Raw genomic sequence first — 18,569 nt, forward strand, 5'->3', positions numbered from 1 at the left:
GAGTATCTATATACGTAAGTGAAGGAATTTGGAAGGCAGTTAGGTTTTGATAATAAGCTGTACTTTTGAAACTTTCTTTGCATGGGCAACTTGGTAACAAAATACTTCCCATGCTCAAGAACTAACCAGCTTGTTTAACATATTTTTCTTGTTCTGAGGTAATGCAGCCTTTAGTCCAGCAGCCCATTTTGCCTGTAGTGAAGCAGTCAGTCAAAGAGCGGTTGGGTCCAGTACCTTCAAGTACTATTGAACCAGCAGAAGCCCAGAGTGCCAGTTCAGACCTTCCTCAGGTGAGTGAGAAAAAAGTCTCATTGTGCCTGGCACGTAGTAGGTTCTCCATAAATTAGTTTCCCTTGGTGATTTGAATTTCAGTTAATTGTGTGTGTGTGTGTATATATATATATATTTTTTTTTAATACAGAAATATGATGGTCTATATATATTTAAACCCCACCTGTAAATTTTTTTTTTACCATCACCATAATATATTCACAATCTACTTTTTCTGTAATATTTGAATCTTAAGTTCTTTTCTCTAGTTGATACTTATTTATGAGATAAGAGTTTTCTTTCACTTTATAGAAGAGATATTTTCCAGCAAAACTGCCTGAAAAGTATAGTACATTGAATCTTGTTTTTCCCATCATCTTTTACTTAAACTAGAATTCTGTTCCAGAGATAATTATGCGATAGACTGGACTAAAAAGCGTTTGGGAAGGGAAGGTTTAAACCTTCAAGTTACTTATGCAGCTCTCTCAGAAGTTTGCATCACTTATTCCTGACTCTCAAATTCTCTTCTCTATATGTCATTCCCTTCCCACTCCCTTCCACACTTGAGTGGCAATTTCTTGTTTCTACACCCTTAGTCTCTGAAACTTAGCTTTCCTTTGTCTACAGATGTTTCAATATTTGCTGTGTAAAATGGTTAGGATGTAGTATCCTACTTAGCTAATGGATGCCACCTTATTCTTGAAGAGTAAGTTACTGAGATTTTATAAAAACCTGCAGAATGTAAATTGGTAAATGGTTAGGTATTAAAAAAAATCTCCAATCCTACTATCCCAAATCATAACCAAATTCAGTATATTTGCCTAAAATATAAACATTCTTTAGAAAGGAATGGCCTTTAAGCTCAAAAAGCTAGCACATATTGTAACTACTCAAATCTAATATTTAGAATGTACAAATTTTCTGCTTGTCAAAATAGGATTCTAAGAATTTATGATTCTATATCAGTGGAGGGACTTAAGCAATCACCTGATTCAGACCTCTTATTTTACATCGTAATCTTTTGTGATTGAATAATGTTGCATACTGTTTGTTTTTCCAAGCACGTTTTCTTTCTGTCTCTGTCTTTGCAAAAAGGCCCAAGTTGTGTTATTAACATCAGTATACTCATAGAGTCAGTATATGTCAGTAGAATCAGAATGTTCAAAATCCCTACAGACTTAATATATGTTTGGGGAAACACTGAATATGTCCATTTTAATTTTTTTAGAATGTAACTAAGTTATCTGTGAAGGACAGGTTGGGTTTTGTATCAAAGCCATCTGTTTCAGCAACTGAAAAGGTAAGAAGAATAGCATGATGTGTGTGTCTTGGCTTCATAAATGTTTTCAGGTGGCATCTTAATTTTTTAATTTTTTTCATAGTTCCAGACTCTTGCTTCTTAATAGTATCTGTATTTTTTCCTACCTTTTTGCTCTCCATTTGCTGAAAAGAACGATACTTGCCTACTTCTTTTTACTTTTTGCATCAGCATTTTAATACTTGCCGCTCACTGTATTTCCTTGTGCCTCCATTCTTCTTGTTTTTTCTTTTTATTTACTATATTTTCGTTAGCAATATTGCACATTTTAACTTGAAAACTCTGACAGCCTAATAGTAAGGGCTATGATTAGGAATTTTGCCTGGGTTTGAGCTCTGGCTCTTCACTTACTAACCCGCATGACTTTGGGCAGTGCTCTTAGCCTTTCTGAACCCTTTTCTCATCAATAAAATGGTGATGGTAATATTTGTCTTACTCATGGGGTTTTATAAAGATTAAATGAAATTATTTAAGAGTATTTTGTAAAGTGAAAAGAATGATGTACATAAGCTTTTTATTTATTACTAACAGCTATTGTGTATAGCCTGGTAATACAGTTAGTCATTTCTTTTTTTAAATGAGGGGAGCATATTCTGATTAAATTAAGAACATTTATGGACTGATCTTATAGTTCTGTGTAAATGGTTTTTTTTTTTTTCTGTTTAAGTATGAGTGAATGCTCTGATCTTTAGTCTTATTTGAGGTATGTGGAATCACAGAATATTTGAACTAGATAATCTTTCTCATTTCTATATTCTTACCTTAAAGGAAAGTAAGGTCCAAATAGTTTTATGGTTGACCTATACACTATGAGTTAGTGAGCTCGGATTTATAGTCCATGGCTCTTTCCATTATAAAGATTACATAGGAAACTGACATTGTAGATAAATAAAGCATTCCATGAACTACCTGACCTACTGTCTTCACTGTTTGTTCAATGTATTAGTTTCCTTCTTTACTGTGTTAGACTTGGGCAGTTCTGGAAATTTGAATATTAATCTCATTCTGTATATCAGATTTTCCTCTTGGGCACCCCAGCATTACTTAAGGCATAACATGCCTAAAATGATACATTATTTCTCATGTAAATTAATTTATCTTCCTAGCCCCCGCATCTGGAAGTGTTGCCACCATTTTCCACATTGTGCAGTCTGGAAGCCTTAGAGTCATTTACTTGTGTTTGTAGTCCACTTCTCTTTTTCTACCGCCTTCAGTTCCTGGCCTCTGGGCTGGCATCCCCTTCCTCTAGTTTATACTGCCACCATCCTACTGTCAGACTTATTTTAATATTAATTCTTTACAGAAACTTTTATTTCTCAGCTAAATGGCTTTGCTTGATTCATAACTTACCATACATCAGTTCTGGTTCTGTTACCTCTACTTTAGTTCTTCCTTTCTACCCTAAGGAGCCCTTTTCTGCTCATTGTCTCTTGCTGTTTCTGCCTCTTTTTTCTTTTTGGGTTGGGAGTTTTCTTGAAGTGCATGTCCCTCTACCTAACTGAGTTCTAGTCATTCTTTCAAAGATTGAAAATGTCTCTAACCTCTACCATGAAACCTCCAAATTTTTTCATATATGCCCCCTCTTTCTCTGAATTTGTGTGGCTTAGTCTGTGCTACTAAATTTAACAGTACCTAAATATTTACTTTAATTAGATTTATTCTCCTTCATAATAATAACTAAGGATTAAAAAAAAAACAATATAAGGGCTGTTATACTTAGTGTAGTACTGAGCAGTTCTGGAGAGGTCTAAAACCCTGATTATGTTTAGGATCTGTTTATGTCAAGATTTGGTCTCTGAAATTGAAGTATGCAAATTACAGCTTTTACAAAATTTTTCTAGTGTGTTTATTAGCTACTGGTTTCCTTATTTTTTTTTTAAACATGTTTTATATAACTTTAGTTAAAAGGTGTAAGAGTTTGGAATTGACAGTATAAATTTGTTAACATAGTTACCACTAACTGAATTTGTGAAAAACCACTAATGTTAGTGGGCTATTTTTGAAAAAAAAAATTGCTTGGTAAATATTGTAGAGAATCTTTTAAGAAAAGCAATTATTTATAAGTATGAAACTTTGTCATTTTCTCTGAACCTGTTTACAGAATAACATTCTGTTTTTACTTATTCTTGGTTATTTGTGTTCCTCTAATTCATAAAGGTTTTTGCTGCATAATCCTTAGAGGTCAGTGATTTAGAGAAGTCTTATTAGAAAGAATAGAAGAATGCTGCCCATCATTAAATTTTTTTTTTAAGTTGAAGTCAGGAAAAACTCATAACTAGTTTCAAAACAGTATCTTCTGTCATTGTTAAAGGAAATAAGAACACAAGTGTAAACTTTTATCCCCTTCCTCTAAACAACACCCAGTAAATCCTTTAGTGATTCTTCTTTATTCTAAGATTGCATTTTGTGAGAGGGCTGAGAGAGAGGAAACTTGAAACCTATTTGATACTGCTAAAGATTAAGTTAATGTAATAGCTATTAAATAGGTATTATTGCACTAGTGTGATCAGAGAAATAATGTTTGAGGGCCTCTGTTTACTATAGAGAGATTTATGAAGAATAAAAGTGGCATCTGCATATCCCATCCTGGTAAAAGATTTAGACTGTCCAGATTATCTCCCTAAAGCCCTCCTAAATTCTAAGGCAAACTGGTTAATCAGTTGAGTATTTGATGTGCTTATGTCATATCAGTTTTAGGTATGTCATACTTACAATATAAGATGTTATTGTTCCTTAGCAGTTTTTTTTTTCTTTCTTTCTTTTTTTGGCAATCTAAAAATATGTCTTGTTCCCCTTGCATGGAATTTTTAAAAGGAAAATTGTGTGGCATAATTGAAGGAACATTGCGTGTCATAGAGAATTCAGCTGTTGATATAGCGGCTGACATTTTGGATGATCTTGAACAGGTCTCTCTTCTATTTCATTAACTATAAAATGCCAGTCATTTAATCCTTTGATTTTTAAAATTTGTATTTGTTGTGTAATTTTACTTCTTTATTATAAAGATTAAGAACATTTATGATAGTTTTTTTTTCATCACTTATTGACTAATTTTTTTTTTTAATGGATTGCACTCTGTTAGGATTCTTCCATGAATTACTCAGGATTATTATCAGGATTATTTTTCTTACAGAGAAGTATGATTTATATAAAATTATTTTCTATGCTGAATTTTCTGGGAAGCAACCTGTTGTAGCAGAAATTGATTACTGACTTACACCATTTTTCTTTGATACTAAAATATTTCTCTGCAAGATTTTCAATCCCTTTGTCTCTTTTAAGCTACTTGGTATTCTTGAAGGAAATCAAATTGTTAATCCCTGAAAATATTTGATGAGTTCAACTTTAAAGTAAACTCCTATTACTAAAATTCCCAGCTCTGTTTTGCCATAGAGAAAACATCTATGTGCAGCTTTAAGAGAATAGCATAACTGAACATTGAGATTTATTGAAAGGCTGATTATTTACTTAATATAAAAATTGGCCATATGGTAATTATATATTAATAAGCTTCCTATACATAACTCCTCAGATTCTGTCTTTTTATTACATTTGAAAGAAAGCATTTCTGCTTTAGAAATCTGTGAGAGTTAGCTTATGTAAGTGTGGCTGTGAAGAATCCTAACTATGTTTCTTTTGTATTTGATTTTAACTTGGGTACTGGTTATTAAAAAGTAATACTTGGGTGACTTAATTTGTAATAACCTTTTATACTAAGTAATTTTTACAAAATACTTTCTTTCCTTCCATTCTTACCCATGAGAAAAATCTGTTTTTCTTTTTGTTTTTCTTTTTTTTTTACAAGTACTAATAGTCATGGAGGGTAATATTTTATATAGGAAATAAGATAAGGAGGTGTTAATGGATTATAACCTCTGTTTTTTGAGGGTATTACTGGCTTTTATCTTGGGAAGTAAGAGGTATTAGTGATGTATATTTTAACAACAAATCATGTGATACTTTTTAACTCATCATATGAATTCAACAAAATCAGTTTAATTCACCATATTAACAAAATAAAGGGGGGGGTAGGTGTTGGAGAGAGGTGGGAGGACCCCATATGATTATTTGAGTAGAAAAAAACATGATAAAATTCTTTAGTCACATTATACATTCTGCAAACTAGGAACAGAAAGATCATTCCTTAATTTTGACACAGTATTAGCTGCAAAAAACCCCCTACAGCCAGCATATTCAATGGTAGAATACTGAATAATTTCACCCTGAGATCAGGAAGAAGAAAGGATACCCACACTTGTCATTTTTTTTTCCAGTAGTGTAGGGTTTAATCATTACAATAAGGCAGTAAAATAAAATAACATTGAAAAGGGAGAAATAAAAATATACTTATTCACAGATGATAAGATTGTATATGTAGGGAAGTCCAAAAGAATTCATGAACAATTGGAGTTAATAAGTGAGTGGAGTAAGAGCACTGGAAATTAGGTCAGTATGTGAAAACAGAGCACATGCAGAAACCCTTTTGGAAAATAGAGAAGTTGTGGTGGTTTGAAAAGGCCGTTGCCAATGTTTTGATTGTGTGCTTAGAATTGTAGCATCATGTTTTCTGTTTGGTTTGTTACTTCCCTCCACTGGTTTCATTTTTAACAGATTTTCTTCTCTGAACTACTGTATCCTTATCTTTTGAAAATAGTTATTTCTTGCTATTCATGCTCTTACTGTCTAAACTATGGAACCAAGTAGTGGTGGTGAGCAATATTTGTAATCATAGTTTACTGTTTCTATTTTCACATTTTTACACCTCTGAAATTGGTATAGTTGTTGGTGTTTATGGTTATAATTAACAACCTTTTTCTTTAGTAGGGTTATATTAAATGATCTTTTCTCCTAGTCAGTGACATGTGTTAGATGATGTTCTGTTTTTAGAGAAGGAAATTCCTGAGTAAAACAAGGAAGGTGACATGCTTCTAGGAATAAAGGATTCTTCTCATTGTTGTCAGATACTTCTGTTCACCTTGAAACAGCACTCCTTAGTCTGATATTTGATGTAATAAACAGTACTTTGAAAGAGAGTGTTCCCTACTCACTGAAATTGGAGAAATGCTAAATTAAATAAATTATATGAATGTCTTTACTTCTGGCTTTCTCACAGCTCTTATGATTATATACATTTGTAAACTAGAAAATCGGGTTATAATATTGTTTCCAACTTTGAGTATAGAAGTTCTTTTGGTCACACCTTTTCAACTTGTTATGGAACCCTCATGACGAAAACAGTTACGAAACACTCAAACTCTTCAGAATATCTTGTGTTTCTCTCTTTAATAAAGCTACGCTCTCATCCTTATATTATCATAGAGTTTGACATTGTGTGGTGTGATAAGGTAGCCACACATGGAAACACATGTGAAAGAAATTTTTCTCTAGAATTACAGAGACTTGTGACAGGTTAGACTGTGAACTAAATCTGTGTCTGCTCTGTATTTTACTGAATGCAACCATTTCATATTAGTGATGGCTTGAGTATTTTCATTGTTGAGGAAAATTATCAAATTTTGGTACACATCAACGGTTGTAAAGAATCTTTATTTTTAAACATCAGTTGCACTGTATGGAACTAGTAAAATTGCAGTATTCTAGATTTTTATTTCATTAGAGGCTAAGACATTCTTAAATACTTACAGTAGTGATGAGTTGCCTAAAGTTTTGTGATGTTCCCTAGTCTAACTTTATGATAAAAGATTAAAAAATAATGTCCAGATTGCTACTTCTCTGTTATGTCCTGTTGTTTACATTTAGTAGCTAGAAAGTAGGACTCTTTTTTGTTTTTTTTCAGTGATACTCTTTTGCTTATGTAGTTCTTTTAAGCTCTTTTAGGTCATGAACTCCTTTAAGACTTTGGAAGCTATGTTTTTTCCTCTGGAAAGTTACACTGTTCAGACACACGGTTTCATGTTTAGATTTTAGAGCATTTATAGTTCTCCCTGAAGGGACCTCTGGACTCCTTTTTAAGAACCAGTAACCAACCACTCTGTAGAATCTACAACTTTTTTGCTTTTTGAGGATGAAAAAGGCAGCCAGTACACTTATTTTCTCAGATTAACCTTTGAACAGAAAATGTTGTCCACTCTAATCTATCGTCATTTCATTCTCATTTAGTACAAAGGTACATTTATTGAGTATTTACTATGGGCCCTGGCCCTGCTCTAGGCATTGAAGATACAGCAGTGAAACCAAGCAAAAAAACCTACCCTCATGCAATGAATTTTTGGGTTTGTATGGACATTAGACACCATCAAGTTGAACTATTCTTATTGTATGAGCAAACTGAAGCCCCGAAAGCTGCCTGAACTTACCCAGGGCCTCATAATTAGTTGGTAGCAAGGTTTAGGTACTGGAAGAAGCAGAAAGAGGAAAAAGACATAGTTTTTGTTTCAAGGCTCTTATGGTATAGACAGAAAGATAAAAATTAATTAATCATCAGATCGTTTTTTACTAAGTATTTTAGTAGGAATAGAATTTCATTGAAAGACCTAGGTAGAAGAAATAAATGATTAGGCCTTTGCAGATGTCTTGAATGGTTGTACTGAACCTGAACTCGGTTTAAGGGAATAAGGTCATTTAAAGTAGAAGGAACAGTGCTAGCGAAGGAGTGGAGAGAGAAAGCAAAAAGGTTAATTTCAGAACTGTAAATTGCTGATAATCACTTTAAATTGTTTGCAGGACAGTGTCTTATTTCCTTCTGTGCCATGTTCCTGTGTTCAGTTTTTGCTTTAGTCACTAGGAATACTAGTAATGTATTCAGGAACTAGTATTTTCTCAGTGATACAGTAATGGCAGTTTCTTTATTGATTTGAAGTTTTTGTATGTTTGTTCTTGCTTTTTTCTATAGGTATATGGTGTTAATTTAAAATTTTTAATTTAAAAGTATTTTTCATTTTATAATTTTTCCCTCATTCGTACTCCTCCTTTCAAATCACTAAATGTGATTTAGTTATTATAAATATATGATACTTTTAGTTCAGTGTGCTAAAATTTGACAGAAGTGCTTTAAAGTGTAGATTTGAAGAAAACAGGACTTAGGAGATCATGAATGTTTGATACATTTTTTGAGAAATTGAATTTGTATTGGTAGGTGTTGTCTACATCTACTGGCCTAACAAAAACGGTGTATAATCCAGCTGCTTTGAAGGCTGCACAAAAAACCTTACTTGTTTCCACCTCTGCAGTTGATAATAATGAAGCACAGAAAAAAAAACAGGTAAGTACAGTGAGTAGTGTACAAAATTTGCATGTAGAAAAGCTTTTCTGCATGTATGTCTTTTCCAATGCTTATAAAATAGAACTAAAAGAAAGATATATGTTGGCTGCCACTAAACTTTCATTTTCCAAAGTATATTAGTAAATATTAATTTTCTTCTTGGAATGAAAAGTTCTCCTGATTGATCTTTGATTTGAATACATATTTAAGTTTTACATAGGGAAACTTTGCATTTAATTTTTATTGCCAGGCTTCTTCAGTTTTAATTATAATTATTTCTGTCTTCTTGAATAATTCTGTTTATCAGAAAAGTAGATCGTAAATATTCTGTTATTTTTGTTCCCTTTCTCTAGGAGGCACTGAAACTTCAACAGGATGTAAGGAAAAGGAAACAAGAAATTTTAGAAAAGCACATTGAAACACAGAAGGTAAAATATTAAAGTTAGATTTGGCAAGATATATTTATGTGTCATTATTTTTAGTGAATTTAATCTTACACTATATGGATAGTCCTGAGAAACAAATTTACTATCACTGATAATGGTAAACCCGAAATATTTATCAATAATATATTTATTTATTGATAATATATTGAGGATGAAGTGGACTGGGAATTAGATTAGTTTAAATGGAGCTATGGTTATTAACTTGAAATGAAAATATTTATCCAGATATGTTGCCGCACAGTAGTTAGTTCAGTAGATAGCGAAATGAAACCTTTTTTTTTCAGTGTTGAGATATGTACCTTTCTTTAACTGGCGTGGGATTCCCTAGTCCTTTATTATCCAGTACAATAGCTAAGAGCCACATCTGACTATCGAGTACGTGAAATGTGTCCAGTCCAAATTGAGATGTGCTGTAAGTATAAAACACACACCAGATTTTGAACACATAAAGAAAAAAGATAAAGCATTGCAATAATTTTTATTGAAATGTTACATTTGAAAAATTTCATTAAATAGAATATATTTAGTTAATTTTAATGTATCTCATCTTTTTAAGGTGACTGCTAGAAAATTAAAAAAATTTCTTTTGTTGCTTACAGTATATCTTGTATACGGTGTTGCTCTAGTTTATCACATTTAATTAGTGTCAGTTCTCTATTGTGTCTGGTAATAAAGGTTATGACATTTCAAAATATTGAAAATACACTAACTTTTTACCTTTTGGTTTAAAATGTGTATGTCTTTTCTAATTTAAATTTGTTTATACTTGATAAAGAGACATCACAATGCTTTATACCAAAAACTGCAATCATCTTGACTCAGAGAACCTTAATACTGTATGGTGTCTTCTATTCTGTAGTACCATGTGTATCTTCTTATTTCCTATCCATATTGGGCATATCATTCTAAGGCTAGCCAGCTACTGTTCCCTCTGACAAAGAAAGTAGGTAATTAAACATTCCGTTTTTCCAATATTTCATATGAAGGGAAACTGTAAAGCTTTTTCTCTGATTCTTTCTGGGTCGCAGACTACATTTGGAGTGGGAATACTTAAAAACAGTAATATCAACAAATGGATAAGAAAGTAAAATGGTTGCTATTTCAAATTGACAACTTTTTTCAGGGATCAAATTAAATTTTTTACGGTTGTGTTCTGTGAACTTATAGAAATTCTTAGAGACTTAAATAGTAATATAGTTCTTCACAAAGTAAACCAAGATTAAGACTTCGATTGAGATAGTTAGCATCACTAGTCTGCTCTTCTGCTATCTTAGTGGTTGTAAGCCTTGTCATGAATACATAAACAAAAAGTAGTAGTTATTTATATTTTTATTTATTTTGCTGTTTGCTTTTTTAATAATAGTAGGAATAAGTGTCTTAGATTTTTTTCCTAAAAATTTGGCAGATGTTAATTTCAAAACTGGAGAAAAACAAAGCAATGAAGTCTGAAGATAAAGCAGAGATAATGAAAACTTTAGAAGTTTTGACAAAAAATATTACCAAATTGAAAGATGAGGTCAAAGCTGCTTCTCCTGGACGCTGTCTTCCCAAAAGTATAAAAACCAAGACTCAGGTATATTAATTTGTGTTGTTATTCATATTACTACTTAAAAACACTAGAACGCTACATTATTTAAAACTCAGTTTTCCTTTTAGCTAATCTTCTTTGCTCAAAATATTATTACATACTACCATTGTCCCCATTCTCCATTGATTAATAAGTAAATAAATACAAACAAACAGTCTCTCCTTATCTTTTGAATCCTGTACATTGTAGTTAGAAAGTCAATAATTGGGAGAATAGTTATGGATAATCTTAAAAAGGTGGCTTGAGGGCAAAATAATGCAGGTACTTGAATGCTTGACTGAGGAGTTTGATATAAGTAGTTGGTGATATAAAACGCTAATGAACAGAGAAGTAATATTCTCATATCATTGAAATGAATTGATTAAGCAGGAGAAAATTCAGGTAGATTAACCCATTAGATAAAAATAAGCCAGCAAGTTAATTTCAGATGGCCATAAGTGATTTAAAAAAAAACCCCACAGTTATACAGTACTTAGAGTAGGGGGGGGGTGTGTGTATGTGTGTGTATGTGTATAAAATCATGAGTTCATATTGATATTTCTGTTTCTAATCCAGCACCACAGTATTCTTCCTTTCCTTCTCTTATACCATGTTTTTTCTCCCTGTTCCCATAACAACTTGGTTCCCACTGACATCAATATAGTACTCATTTGCGCAGTCCTATAATACATTCCAAATAGTTTCAGAATTGCTACAACAATACCACTTCCAACTAACTAAATATAAAAATCAGAATTTGTTTGCATTCTTTACAACCTCACAATATACTCCACTGAGTATAGAGTTAAAACTGTGGGTGTAGGATTACTTTTTTCCTTTTGTGTGGTTATGTTTTTAATTTGATAAAGTTAGGTCTGCTTCTGTATGTATTCAGTTTTGGATTCCTCACCCTCTCATTCTTGTCGATTTAACTTTATTTTTTGAGTAAGTAAAACATTAACATGATTCAAAAGTTATACTGTATAAAAAAGTATGTAGAGACAGCCTTTCCCCTCTGATTCTTGACACTGTTCCCTACTCTTCCCTCCCTCTTGGTGTGTGTGTATGTATTCTTCCCTACATAATAGTATACTGTGGATTGCTCATTAACACCTTGGTGTTTTGTCTTTCTTTTCACAGTCATTTCCTGAAAATTACTCCGTATCAGTCAATAGAAATCTCACTCTGACTTCTGTATGGAAAATGAATTATAGGGAAGTCAGTGGAAGTAGGAACAAGTTAGGAAGCTCTTGCAGTAGTGTAGACCAGAGATGACTGATGGCTTGAACTAGGATGGTAGTACTGGAGATAGAGAAGAAAAGTATGGATTAAATGAAAATGTGTAAAAAATTCTTTGTAAAAAGTTTTGCATAAATGCAGGATATTAATTATTGTCACCTAAAAATATTAATTACTATTTTCTAGATGCAGAAAGAATTGCTTGACACAGAACTAGATTTATATAAGAAGATGCAAGCTGGAGAAGAAGTCACTGAACTTAGGAGAAAGTATACAGAATTACAGCTGGAGGTATATTTCATCACAACTACACAGTACGCTAAAAAGGAGCAGTTTTACTGATAGAAAATAGGAAAAGGGGGAAAGAGGTTAACACATTTTTCAGAACTAATAGAGAAAATCTATGTAGTGAGGGATGGTGGAAGTTCTGCCTTTATATCCAAGTCCCTTTGCTTCCAGTGAATTTTGTTCCTTTTCTGTTTTTGATTTTTCTTCTGGGGACCAAAATCTATTAAAGACTTTTCAGGTATTCTTACGTAAATATTCTGTGCATATATAGACATGTTACATTGAGTTACTCTAAGGATCAGATTGTTAGTGGTAGAAATATATTAAAGAACATGCTTAAGTTTTGCCTATAGGTGGTGCTGTGGATGTTTATAAAAGTGAAAATAAACTAGTTTCTTATAATTTAGTTATATGATTATTTATATTAAAAAACTCCTAGTGAAATTATCTCTATCTATACGAATCTTTAATATTTAGTTAGTGAAAAGGTGTTTAAAAATCAGAATAACATTTTGAAGTACAGAGACATTTATGCCATTAATGTAGTTGGTACTTGTCTATAGTCATCGTTTGATGGCGCGATTTTAATTTTTTGTATCTTAGCTTATCACTTTTGCTTAATTTAAAAATAATGCTTTTCCCCAAATTTGTTAGCAACTTGATTATCTTTTTCCAACATACTACAAATCTGTATTGAGTACTGGCATTCAGGTATTAAAGACTTGACATTTAGCAGCCCCTGTGTTTGTCCTGAGGCTCTATCTTGTTTAACTGTTACAGGAAGCCATAGGATGGTTTCCTAAACCTGCATACGTTTTGCATTCTCTGGGAAGTTGATATGGTTGTTTGTGGGTTCTACCCAAGATAACGAGTTTTGGAAAAGATACATTTCTTCTATGTTAATATAGAAATTGTGTTTCACCATTTCATGCTTGTGTTAGTGCAACTTTAAGAAACATTTAAAAAAATTTTGGCCCATAATTTTAGTAAATAAATAATAGCATTACTAATTATATTATAGACTGATAATATAAGGATTACTAATCTTTATTAGTCTATTTTCATTCTTTATCATGATACAGCTAAACACTGAATGACATCTTATTTTTCTTTTATGATGGCCAAACTTGCCAAACTTTAGTTTGCAGTTAATATTAGTATATACAGTAATGCAGTTTCCCAGAGTGTGTTCATTCACTACACCAATTCCATATTGTGTTATTAGATATTAGTGAAAAAAGCTTTAGAGGCCAAATAAATTTGGAAAAGGTTATATTAAGCATGCTTTTTGTATATGGTTTCCTATAGGCTTGTAACTTGTAAATCTCCAAAAATGTATATTAAATACTCAGTATTATTTATCTTACTTGTCCATGAACCTCCTTTTTTAAGGAGCATTTTGAGACATTAAAGTTCCTCAGCATAGTTTTGTATATGCTGCACTATTATTAACATTAATCCTTCACCTTTGAAGTTTATTACTTGGATTTTAGATAACTATTTTAGCTAAGGTTAAAATTAACTCTCTTGAGATGAAGAAAGTGAAATATTTATACTTGCAGAGATTTTGGCCGTGCCTGCTTGGCATTTCAACTTGGATGTCTCACATCCTCAGATTCAGCACATTCAGAATTGTATTTATTTTGTCCCTAGGCTCATCTACACAATTATCCAAAGTAGAAATTGGGGAGTCTTCATTGATTCCTCCTTTTCCTTCAGTGTTCATACCCATTTAATCGCCAAGTTTTATACATGTTACTCCTCAATATGTCTTAAATATTTTAATTTTACTTCTCTGTATCTCCATTGCCACCACGATAGGCTAAGCTTCTATCTTCAGCTGTTGGAGCTACTGTACTAGCCAAGTGACTGGTTTCCACCTTGTTCTCTTTTTCTTCTTCCAGAATAACATTTTAAACACTGATTTGATTACATCACTCTTGATTTTTATGGCTCTTGGGATAAAAATCAAAATCCTTAACATGGTCCTTAAAGTTATTCATGATCTGGCTCTGCCTATCTCTCCAGCCTCATATCTCCATCCCATGTGGTCCATCTGCATTGGATTTTATTCCTTCTTTTTGAAGTACTGTGTTCCTTTCAGTCTTGGTTCCTTTGTTCATGCTGTAACCCCCACACCTCACCCTTGCCTTGCTTGTTCTTTGTTCCTTCTTTGATTCATTGAACAAATACTAAATTTCTGCAATCTGCCAGCTACTATTGTAGGTGCTGGGGGGAAAGTAGAGAATAAAACGGAAAAAATTCTTCATAGAACTTTCATTCTAGTTCTAGTTCTATTCTAGCCGTTGCAAGTCTTTAATGTTCTATTCAAATCTTTAAGTAAAGCATTTCCTCATTTTTTTGAGTCACTTCTCATTAATATAATTAAATAACTTGGTTTCTTAATGTCTCTACCCCTCCAGGATTTGAGTTTACGAGGGGAAAAGACTTGCACACAAGAAGTGCTCATTAAATACTGGTGGAATGAGGGAATGGTGTGCTATTCATATAGAGTGATATAGTAGATTATAAGTTACTATGCTACATTGGTTATATAATGGTGTTACTGTAAGTGATCAAAATGATGAATTTGAAATAACTCTAGCTTCTAGAGTCAACAGGCAAACAAACAGAAATGCTGTATTTGAAAGTCATAACTGGAAAAAATGCCCATATATATAGGTATTTTGTGTCTGTGTATTAAACTGACTTTGTGACATTTAACACTGCACTATTTGGAGATCAAGAATTGCTGGTCTTTCGTGATATAGTCTGATGTCTTGGAGAGGAAGGACTTAGTAGAAAAGGCACATTTAATAATTTCAAAACATTACTTAAATGTTGCTTTGTTGTCTCAATTCGTTAGCTACTTAAATTTGCTTTCACTTCAAAAGCTAAAACCCTAGTTTAAATTATGAGATCCTTTTGTAGGATATTATTTGAATATGATGTCAAATTGTATAACCTATGTCATATTGTGTGACTCATCTGACCAGCTAGAACACTTAGCTTGTGTTAATAATTGTGATGTTCAACCTACGTGTCTAATCTCTTCTAGGCTGCAAAACGAGGGATTCTTTCATCTGGTCGCGGTAGAGGAATTCATTCAAGAGGTCGAGGTGCAGCTCATGGCCGAGGCAGGGGTCGAGGTCGAGGTCGAGGTGTGCCTGGTCATGCTGTGGTGGATCACCGTCCCAGGGCATTGGAGATTTCTGCATTTACAGAGAGTGACAGAGAAGATCTGCTTCCTCATTTTGCGGTACTTTCTTACTGTCCAACAAAACAAATACTAATAATCATTGTTGAGGATAATGAGTATTAAAGGGGAAAGTATGAAAATGGAATGGATAATTTTCAATCTATGAATCTCACCAAAGGATTTGATTAACTTATAATAATCTTTTAATGAATTATTTAAAAAACAATCTAGGGATTTTTTGTTTATTATTTAGAAGAAATGTTGCTATTCTTACACTTAGTAGGCCTTCAGATATTGTGAAATGAATGATATAAACTATCGTTTCAGAGAGGGGAAGTCCTATAGTCTAGTTTTACTTGATACTTTTAGGAAAAATTTAACATTGCATGGGCCACCCATGTATTTTTTAAGTTAAGATGGAATTTTATTTGTTAATATTGTGTTCTTGATGTAGCTGACCTAGAAATGAAACAGGACAAAATTTTGGTATATGAGCTTAAAGTTGCCTTAGTCAGTGCCAGGGTATAGTTAAAGGGAGTCAGTCTAATGGTAATAGACCAATGTATGAGGAAGGAGAATGAGGCTCTCTAGTTCTTGCTAATCCATTATTTAATTTACTTAATTCCTGGGATCTGTTGAGCTCATGTGCAGAATGGAAATTCTGTCTGCCTAAAGGCCTTTCCAACTTCAATGTTGTGGTTCTTAGTGGTGTCGCAAAGGTTAGTTACTAAGGATCAGTCTTGCCCTCAGCATTACAGTAATTGCTCTGGAGATATGAAGTAAATAACCACTACTTTACCTTCAAGGATGTTACATACATCAATTTAGCAGAGACTGGTTAAACTACAAAACAATTTATAATCAAGTTAAATTTATTAAAAACTACAAATACTTCAGTAACTTAGAGAAATATCTTTCACACAGGCAAATGATAGTAAAAGAACAGTAGAGGAAAGTTTCATGAGGTAGTAAAACTGGAGCTTAGGTCTTGAAGAGCAGATAAACTTGCAGATAGCTACACAAATAATACAGCCTTTTGAATATTCAGATTTAAATGTTTGACAATTATATTCCAGACTGTGAACAGCAGTTACAAAGGTGAAACTATACGTTGTCAGGGCGTAGGGAGGTATTGAAAAAAATGGTACACGTTTAAGAAATAACTAAAATGATTAATATTTAAGGATCATGAGTCTGGAAAGTCTTGAGCTTGATGGCTTCAAAGAGAGAAAGAAAAGAATCAGAAAATTAGAAAGAAGCTTGGAGATAATCTAGCCCAGTTCTTCCCTGCCATATACCCCACTTTCACAGCTTCCCAGAAGGGAGAAGATCCAGATAACTTAGGTGTATTTTCATATAGTTTTATAGCTAATCAGGAAGTTAGCAAAGAAAATGCCAAAATAATCCAAACAAACAAGGTGAGTCTATGAATGTATTTAGGTGAGACTGAGGTGGTTTTGATTTTAGAAATATTCAGAGCCTATAAATGAAGATTCCTGCATGCATTTGGAGATACTCCATTTCAAGTTAGTAATAGTCATGCACATTTAAAAATTATCAGTCTTTAAGGTAGTTTCTCTATCTCAGCCTATGATTTGAACATATGACAGGTATCAAAAACCCATATTGTTAAAGGATCGTTGACTGTTACAAATTGTGATTAATAAAATGCTTTCTTTAATTTATCCACTGGAGCCAACAGTAGAAATGTTACAGCTAAAACTTACAGAGCACTTATTTTGTGGCAGGTATTATTCTGAATACCTTATATAACTCATTTTAGAGTTATTTTGACAACTCTGTGAAGTACTTACCTCTATTATGCCTGTTTCAGAGGTGAGGAAAATGAAGCATGAAGAGATTAAGTAACTTGTTCAGGTATACTCACAGAGCTGGGATCTGACTGATTCTACAGTCCATTTTCTTTACTATGCCCTGCAGAATTTTTCTTTGGAGTGTGTGTATTTAATGAGATGATGGTTATAATTATATTTGGGGATAAGAAAGAAGGAAGGTATTAGCAATGACATATAAAGGACTAGAGTTTTACGTGATAAAATTTGCTATTGGCAGAAAAATTCTCCTACATGTGGAAAAAATAAAATGCAGCACACCCAAAACAAGCATAATTGAATATGTTTAGCTTCTAAATGTCCTAAAAGAGTATGATCTAGAGGAGTAAATAGTAATAGTAAAAGCAGGGTCAGTTAGTGTTAAACATTTGAATTGAAAGACTTGGGACTCTCATCCTGGTAATTAACTTAGTTACTTTAGAAATATTACTTAAATTCTCTGAATCTTTTGCCCTTTGTCTTTAAATTGAAAGTGATACCAAAAACTCATAGAATATACTGAGGATTAAATATTCTGCTTTAGAAATAATTAAGCATATTCTGAGATTAGAATGACGAATGTAAAAAGAATGAGAATAAGGAAGCTCAGTCTTTGACCATTGTTTTCTTTATTTAAAGAATAGTTCAGTCAAGTATAAGATTCCCTAATTCTAGAAACTGTAGAATTATAAATAATATTGGAAGATAGGACTACCCTTTATCTTACAATATCAAGTATTAAAATGAACTATTCCTAATTTTTTTCTGCTAATCACCCTGAATTGTTATGTATTCTGGGTTATATTTATTAGTATTTTAATATTTTAAAAACCATTAGGATTTTGGATGTTGCAAAATATTTATTTGGAGGAAATACTTTTTTTAATTTAAAGCAATATGGTGAAATTGAAGATTGTCAGATTGATGACTCTTCACTTCACGCGGTAATTACATTCAAGACGCGAGCAGAAGCTGAAGCAGTAAGTATTATAAGTCTAATTTATTGAAATTCAGATTTAAATGTCTTATAAATATTGCCTCTTAAGTTTTAATAGGAATGAATCTTTTTAAACTTACTAAATAACTAAACTTTGACAGTAGATAAAACATATGAAGTGGAATTCATGGCCACTAAGAATGTCTTAGAGGCAGTTTTATATATAACATGAATATTTAGAATATATAGTT

General features: G+C 32.5%; 1 protein-coding gene across 19 annotated transcripts in view; it reads left to right on the forward strand.

Annotated features, from left to right (window-relative positions):
• Positions 1-18,569, forward strand: part of RBM26 (RNA binding motif protein 26) — a 75,204-nt gene that overhangs the window by 41,234 nt on the left and 15,401 nt on the right. For 13 of the 19 annotated variants that reach the window (XM_032496831.1, XM_032496827.1, XM_032496828.1 and 10 more), the window contains exons 13-20: positions 159-290; positions 1,499-1,570; positions 8,685-8,810; positions 9,164-9,238; positions 10,662-10,829; positions 12,249-12,353; positions 15,409-15,609; positions 18,275-18,361. In XM_032496831.1, the coding sequence (XP_032352722.1) occupies positions 159-290; positions 1,499-1,570; positions 8,685-8,810; positions 9,164-9,238; positions 10,662-10,829; positions 12,249-12,353; positions 15,409-15,609; positions 18,275-18,361 (966 nt within the window). The remainder of the gene's footprint in view (positions 1-158; positions 291-1,498; positions 1,571-8,684; positions 8,811-9,163; positions 9,239-10,661; positions 10,830-12,248; positions 12,354-15,408; positions 15,610-18,274; positions 18,362-18,569) is intronic. The other 6 variants (XM_032496824.1, XM_006182146.2, XM_032496830.1 and 3 more) reach the window with 3 other exon arrangements.

Source organism: Camelus ferus, chromosome 14 (genome assembly GCF_009834535.1).
Source record: "Camelus ferus isolate YT-003-E chromosome 14, BCGSAC_Cfer_1.0, whole genome shotgun sequence".
Lineage (NCBI taxonomy): Eukaryota > Metazoa > Chordata > Mammalia > Artiodactyla > Camelidae > Camelus > Camelus ferus.